General features: G+C 47.3%; 1 protein-coding gene across 7 annotated transcripts in view; it reads right to left on the reverse strand.

The window, feature by feature from the left end:
- LOC126571010 (sodium/calcium exchanger 3) overlaps window positions 1-7,500 on the reverse strand; it is a 112,728-nt gene that overhangs the window by 38,822 nt on the left and 66,406 nt on the right. For 6 of the 7 annotated variants that reach the window (XM_050229215.1, XM_050229214.1, XM_050229217.1 and 3 more), the window contains one exon: window positions 2,166-2,314. In XM_050229215.1, coding sequence (XP_050085172.1) covers window positions 2,166-2,314 — 149 coding nt within the window. The remainder of the gene's footprint in view (window positions 1-2,165; window positions 2,315-7,500) is intronic. The other variant, XM_050229218.1, reaches the window with a different exon arrangement.

Genomic DNA, 7,500 nt, shown 5'->3' on the forward strand with positions numbered 1-7,500 from the left:
GATAAGGCACCGTTTGCTTAATGAAGCAGAACGGTTAGCCGGGGTATCACCAGCGTGCACCAGCCAGTGTAGCTGTTGGTGGTCCGATCAGCTCGAAGGAGATCAAAAGATGAAGTTTTTGTGATTGCGCTGGCTGGCTGGCCACGAACACAAGGACAAAAACCGAGCGAAGGCTTTCGGACCAAGCTATGGTTAAAAGGCAGTTGGTTCCTGGGGACAACCAAGCAAGCAGAAACCGCAATCGCAATGGAAGAGGGAAGAGTGTGCGTCCGGTTGACGGGTTTTTTCCGTTTTTTTTTGCTCCAGTTCGCTCGATTATCGTTTCCGTTTCGTCGTGGATTTGCTCGTGACAGCAGCACCAGGGAATGGTAAACACCGGGTACCAGTGGCGACTCTATCGTGGTGTGTTGGTTTTTCTTGCTGAATTTTGCCGCCCCACAAAAAAACACAGGAGGGGCCGAGCCCACAAACCACAACGGTAGGAAGCCAAATCGGGAAGAAGAAATCTTATTTATTCAACAAGAAAAAAGCGAGCGAACCGCGAAACGAACGCGAAAATTGATAAATGAAGCGTGTAGCGGTAAGGCAGGTCTCGGATCAAGGTCCGCGAAGGACGCCAAATGGCCTGCCAGAAGCAGCAGGAGAATTCGAAAGGAATATTGATCCTTCATTAACATGGTCAGCCCCCGGTGGGAAGGTACGCACTCGGTGTGTTGCTTGTTGGTGTGGTGCTCCGCGGCATACCAATTTCGACCGCTCGAGCCATCAGATTGATGCCATAATTCACGAATCACAGACCACAAGAGCCACTTCCAACTAGCAGCAGGAGCAGCAGCAGCAGCAGCAGCAGCCAGCACCAGTGACTGATGGTTGTGGCAACAAGCTTTAAATTAGGTCATTCAGTTTGCGGTGATGCCGAGTGCTGCACTGGTTGCAAGCTGTGCTGGCGTCTATTTTACTAACACCCACCGCCTCCGTCTGGTCCTTCCACCCGGTCGGTGCAATGATTTCAAACGTTTTATTGACTTCGTGTGCGCTCCGGGCAGCGGAGGCACTTGAGCTGCATCGCTTTACCGGGTGGAGTGGGCGAGGACAAATGATGATGTGTCCTTACTTTGCCTCTCGGTGTCATTGTGCCTGACAGACGACAGACGACAGACGACGACCGACGCCTTTCTATCTCTCTAGGCGAGGTGCAGCCAAGGGAGGTGCAACGCCAGTGGTGTCTGTTGCTGTTCGGTACTCGGTCGAGTCGATGGTGAACGGCCGATAAAGAAACCCATTTGGTGCTGATGAGAATTTGATGGTTTTTTGCTCGCTTTCCGTTGTGGGCGCCGGGCCGAAGTGTAAGCCGGGAGCAATCTGTGACACACTTCACCGGAGTTTATTGGTTCATGGGGGAGTGGCCAGCCCAGACGCCAGTGCGCTTGCAGTACGCGCGATAATGCAATCGTCCTAGGGACTTAGGACGGAGATACGATGCCGATCGACGCTCAAGGGCCCGGGATTATCCTCGGGTAATCCAAGCAGCGAGCGAAATGAAGTTATGAAATGCTGCGTTGCAGCCTTGCTTGCGCTCGATTGTATTAGCGAATCAGTGTGGTTGATCCTAGGTTAGATCTCTGTTGAAGATTGCTTGCAGCACACACAGCTTGGATGGCGCCACGAATACTCCGAGTTCCATTACGGGACCATCCCTGTTTGGTATTCATCACAAAACGAAGGAAATCGAGTTTTGATACAATATTACCATAAACTGGCAGACAATACGACGCTGGTGTGGGGTCACGACCGCATTAATTTTGCCCACTCATTACAAACCCAAATTATGCTCGCGCCCCTCCTTCTCCTCCTTGACACTGACGCTGATGAATGGAAACTTCATTCAACGCCAGGGACCAAGTGGGAGGTTCGACAAAATGAAGAGCAATTGTCATTGGCAACGACCGCGTAACCGTGATGCCGTTGGATGAATAATTCATCTCAATAAGGTCAATTTCCGGGCAGGGCAGAGGGGTGCCCGAAAAGAGCGCGACGCTGGCTGCGATGCTGGAGATTTCGCTTCCGACATTGAAACTCCATTCGTGGACTTTCCTGCGTGGATGTGGAATGATGTGATGGCGTACAAGTGCGTAGAAGATGGGACCACCATGGCCGGGACTTACCTTAAATTCTTTACTTTCTTTTATCCTAAGTTGTGCCCTAACAATATCACCAGCCTTCGGGCGTCCGAGCAGCGCCATTTTGTCCTCTTCCGTCAGCTCTTCCGGTGCCTTGCCTTCTGCCGCCTCAATGAGCCCTGTGACATCGTCATCTGTTGTTGCCATCGGTGCACCAGCGATGTGGGATTGGAAACAGAAAATCGAGATTAGTAATCGTCGCTAGGGCAAATCGGTAGTCGATGGGGACAAAGAAAAAACACAAAACATACAAAAAAACGGTATGGAGTGAAAACGAATTAAACAAAAAAGGAAAAAAATAAAATGGAAAAAACGGTTTAAAGTAAGAAAGAATTAAAAGGAAAGAAAAACGGTAAAACAGAGTAAACGAACACCAACACGTAGTAAAGAATGAAATTTGGACAAACACAAAAAACGTATAATAAAGACGAGTAAAAATCGAAGCCAATGCTGTGGCTGCAGATTTGCGAAAGAGTTTAGAGTTGGTTTGTTTATGGTTGGTTGTTGCTGTTTTCAATGAAGAAGACAATGGACATCAAAAAGAAGAAAAATAAAACAAGAAAAACGGGACAAAAACACAAAGTTATAAAAAGACAGAGACAAAGACAAAGAACATGTTGAGAAACGGAGATAAAAAGAAATAGGGTAAAATCATTCGTGAGGTTGTTCGGGGCACCTCAGCGAAACAGGACCGCACGGGGACGGGGTGATAATGAACATTTAAATTTAAATGAACAAATCAGCACAAAACAAAGGAAAGTATGGTAAACAGAGAATGGAATAGAGAAGCAAATGAAGCTGGGGCTGGATAAATTTGGCTGTTATTGTGGTGTGCGACTTTTGGGTGGTTTTTGGGGGTTTTGTAAGTTTCTGCTTTTTTTTCAAATCGTGAACAAGAAGAGGAGCAGGGCCGGGCTGGATTTGCATTTTGAGAAGAAGGGCGGTTGCAAGTAGTGAAAAAGGGAGGCTTGAGATGTGTGTTGTCAACGGGGGCGAGCGGTTTGGGATTGGGTTTTTACTTTTGTTTTCATTCCTTTGGCATTTACTGGGCTCAGGCCACAATCGGGCCGTGGTTGGAATCGATTTTGGGCGAAAGCGAAACCATACGCAACGGCGCCAGTGGCCGGTGGTGATTTGCAAAGTGACATTTCACGAGATTGCAGGTTCGCCCGGCCCGGCGGCCTGCCGGGTGTGGTTTCGCTTCGCTAACGGGGTGCGGTGCCAGTGGTGATGGTCGGAAGACAGCAAAGTGATCGTGTGTGTTTGTGGTTCTTCTGGTGCGCGTTCTGGTTGACACACACTAGAGGGGTTGAGGGGGTGAGCCAGCAGCAAGTTTCACTTGTCAAAGTGCGAAACGGAACGACACAAACGAGAGAAGGTATGGAGAGTATGTGAAAGTGGTGAAGGACAAAAAAGGGGGAAAAACACGAAACTCGACGATACACACAATCCCCTCGGTGACACTTGAGTGGTGGTTGCTGTTGCTAGTGGTGATGGTGGTGGTGGTGTGCCTTTTTGACCAAAAACGGTGGTGAGTGTGTACAACAGTTTAGCATGGAAATTTCAAGACATATTCACGAAAGGAGCTTGGTGGACGGTGGTGGTGACAGAAGAATGGGTGGTCGTTTGTCGCTTTGTGGTGTGGTCTAGCATAATACACGATGCAGCCGAGCCGAGATTCGCCTTCGAGAGAAACGAAGTTTAAGACGAAAAAAGAGAGTAAAGAGGGAGAGAGGGAGAAGGTGGCAAAGCAATGTGCAACTTAGGAACAAGGGGGTTGGGAGTGATTGCTGCAAGGCACGGCGAAACTACGGTGACTACGGCGAGAAGAAGCTACGGTTGGTCGCCACAGTGTCGATTGACCGACCCGAGTGCAGTGCGAGATCGAGCAATTTGTGTTGTGAGAAGCAAACACATTGGTTTCGTGGGTATATGTGTGTGCGGAGATAGTGTTGATAACGATCCTAAAGGCGAGGAAGGTCCAAATCAGAAATTTCAATCCGAAACACGAGCTAAGGCAATTCAAACGAAGTGCTTATGCAGTGGCAGCAGAGCAGAGCAGAGCGAGATACGAAAATTGAAAGCTGAAAGCGAATTGGAGATTTAGCGGTATCGTTCTACAACTTGCGCTGCATGGAAATGGAAAAACGCTCCGTAAGGGACACGTTAAGCGGTGCCGAAGAAGATTGAAGTTATGTTTGAATATACTTTGTATTGGCTCCCCTCCTGGTCATTGGCTTGATAATCAAACTAATCATTCTCTATCATGTGGCGACGCATTTCGAGCTAATTAACGAGCCCACGCACGCTGGTGCGACAAGTTGTGATACGGACCATTGAAACCATTTGAATTGTGACTAATCGCTGGGCAAACGTTGTCTTACTTTTTTTTATCGCAGCACAATTAAAACGGTTGGCGTGCTTCACGCTACCATAGTTTGCGGTTCATATCATTCCATTACACTGATTAGCATTCTGTTCCGATTCGGTTACTGGAGGGCCTCTTCATAACCGCTGCTCACCCCCGGTTCACACGTAAAGCAATTTGAATTAGCATTTATGTTTTGTTTAACCTTTTGTTGCCGTGAGTGGACGCGCGTCCGGTGAGAATGTGGAGCCAAGGCACCGTGACGGCATCCTAGAGTTCCTTGGTGGACGGTAGCGAGTGAGAAGGGAGCTTAATTTTCTGTTTTTTTACACGAGGCACCAGGCGCCTCCATTTCGAAATGGACTGGGCGCCTCCATTAAAGCACCCAAGCGTAGGAACAAAAGTGGATTAAGATGTTTTTCTTTTATGGCACGTTGGCTGGCTGAGCCGTTTTTAGATCTCTCGTAAGGAGATAATTTGCATAAATCTCGCTAAAGTGGCGTGGCGTTTATCAGCCGGGACGCGGGAATCTATTCGTTTTGCTTTTCATTTTCAGTATGCAAATCAGGAAGGGCTTGAAATGCAATCAAATAAAGATCTTGTCGTAATTGTGTGGTGCCTCTTTTTCGGGGTCGTGGAATAGGAGTTGAATGAGTTAATTAACAATGCGAAATGTGCTGCTGCAACATTTGTGCGACGGATACGTGCGCTAGCGATTACTTTTTCTGGGGGCTCCTGTGCTTTCCGAACGATAGCGAACGAGTGCGATAGCGCATTCAAGCAGTAAAGAAAACTAAAATACATGAACGGCAGCATCAGTAGCGTGCGACGTGCAGCGTGAACTACTTCACTCGATATCATGCTCGACCGCCGGAAGCACCGATAGCGAATGGATAGCGAGCATAATTAAACCAAAGGAGAGCGTCGTGCATAACATCAAGTGCAAACGGAAAGTGTCAATTAGCAGAAAGAAGCTCGAATTGGCAAAATAGAACGAGAGAGAGAGAAAAAAACATTTAGAATATTACTTACAAAAACAAATCGCCATCCATCAACATTGCGAACAATGACAGTTTTGGTTTGCGAATCAGGGTTTATCGGTTTTTCGTTTTTTTGGCGTTGGACAATTTTGGATTTCAAGCACATCGCGGTTGGTCGCAGTGTGTTGTTTGAGGGGGTGAGTTTTTTTTTTGTTGGGAGGTAGTGGGCACCATTTGTGGCCCCGGGTTCATTTGTCCATCAAAACACGTGTCGTGCGGCAAATTTGGAATGTTTCGTTTCCGTGCGAGCAGCGCGAGAGTTTCGTTTTGCCGTGTTTTCGCCATCCATTTCCGGACCGGATGGACCAAAGGTTTCCCAATTTCGATTGTTTTCAGACGAATCGGTCGTGGTGGTGGTGGTGGTGATGATAGTCGCGCGTCCATATGTCGACAAGGGAACGTTGTAGGCAGATTGGTTTGAGGAGTAGACCGCACGCACGTCAATGGCCCCACCCACAGTGTATGTGTGCATGTGTGAGTGTGTTTTTGTGTTTTTTTTGTGTGTATCGTGGCGTCCCAGATTGTGGTTCATAATTTGGTTGATTTGCAATCAATCAAGCGAGGTAGCGAGGTGGTGCAGGTGCGTGAAGGCAGGGTGTTTTGCGGTTTGCGTTCGGTGAAAGTCATTCATTTCAATTTCATCAACAAGGAGGCCGGGGCGGCCGCCAAGAGATACGCGATCAAGCCAGTAAGCAACGCAAGTCAAAAAGAAGAAGGAAAAAAGAGAGTGGAGAGAAACGAGAGAGTAACGGTACGGTTATTTGATTGGTTTTCGTTTATCGCACACGGATGACAAAGCGTGAGATGACAGTAGCATCATATCGGACGGTAGAACATGGGGTATGGAAAGCACATGTGGCGGATTCGGGGATGAGCGGTTTTACAAAGCCACGAACGATCAAGTATGATGTTGCGAGATGATTTGATGTTGTTTTACGATTTACGACGATTTGATGCGTTGATGAGTGATGATGTAGTCAATGTTGGATGAAGATGAAGTATCATTAGCAGTAGAAGTAGTAGTGAAAATAGTAAAAGTAGAAGTAAAAGTAAAAGTAGAATTAGTAGTAGTAGTAGTAGTAGTGGCAGTAGATGCAGTAACATCCATACGCGCAGTTCGGATTAAAATGGCAGAAGAACAAACGTTAGTTGGCGTTTTACGTTTCATGACAGTAGAGGTAAACATATAAAGAAAAAAAAGAAAAGAGAAAGAAAAAGAAAGAAAAAGAAAAACATATAGTACGGAAATTAACATCGGAACACACGGCAGACAACATCAATCGACTCAACCTATGCTGCGGAATCGTTAAACAAAAGTCAATACTACGGAGATTATTACCTACGAACGAACTACCGGAGAGGGGGAAGAAGAAAAGAAAGAAATAGGCAGAGAGAGAGAGAGAGAGAGAGTGAAAGAAAGAAAGAGAGCGAAAGAACATAGGAAGAACGCAGTTGAAGTACGCCTGGTTCCGGGGCTTGTATAGATGGGAAATGGGAATTGGAACACGTAAAAGGAATTACTAACACGCTAAATAACTCGATACCAAAAATGCTACATGGACGCTACACTACAGCTTCTACCGATGGGCGGGCGATGGGGCAGTGGCCAGACTGCTTCCGGAGTACCGAGGAAGAGAAGTCCGCCGCAATCAACGTTCGCAAACGCTACTACTACATGGCAAACGGCTAGCAAGCGGAGCGGAAGAGAAGGTGCACAGTACGCATAGGCCTGAGGTTACGAGGGACGACGGATCCTAGGTCCTGGGTAAGAGCACAAGAGACAAGAGCCCGGAAGTCAACCCGAGAGCACCGGAAAGACGGAAATTAAAAGGAAGAAACACAGGCAAAAGGAAAGGAATCTAAGGAGCGCTGAACCTGTTTATGTCCAGGAACCTTACAATTTGCGCACAAC

Source organism: Anopheles aquasalis, chromosome 2, assembly GCF_943734665.1.
Source record: "Anopheles aquasalis chromosome 2, idAnoAquaMG_Q_19, whole genome shotgun sequence".
NCBI lineage: Eukaryota > Metazoa > Arthropoda > Insecta > Diptera > Culicidae > Anopheles > Anopheles aquasalis.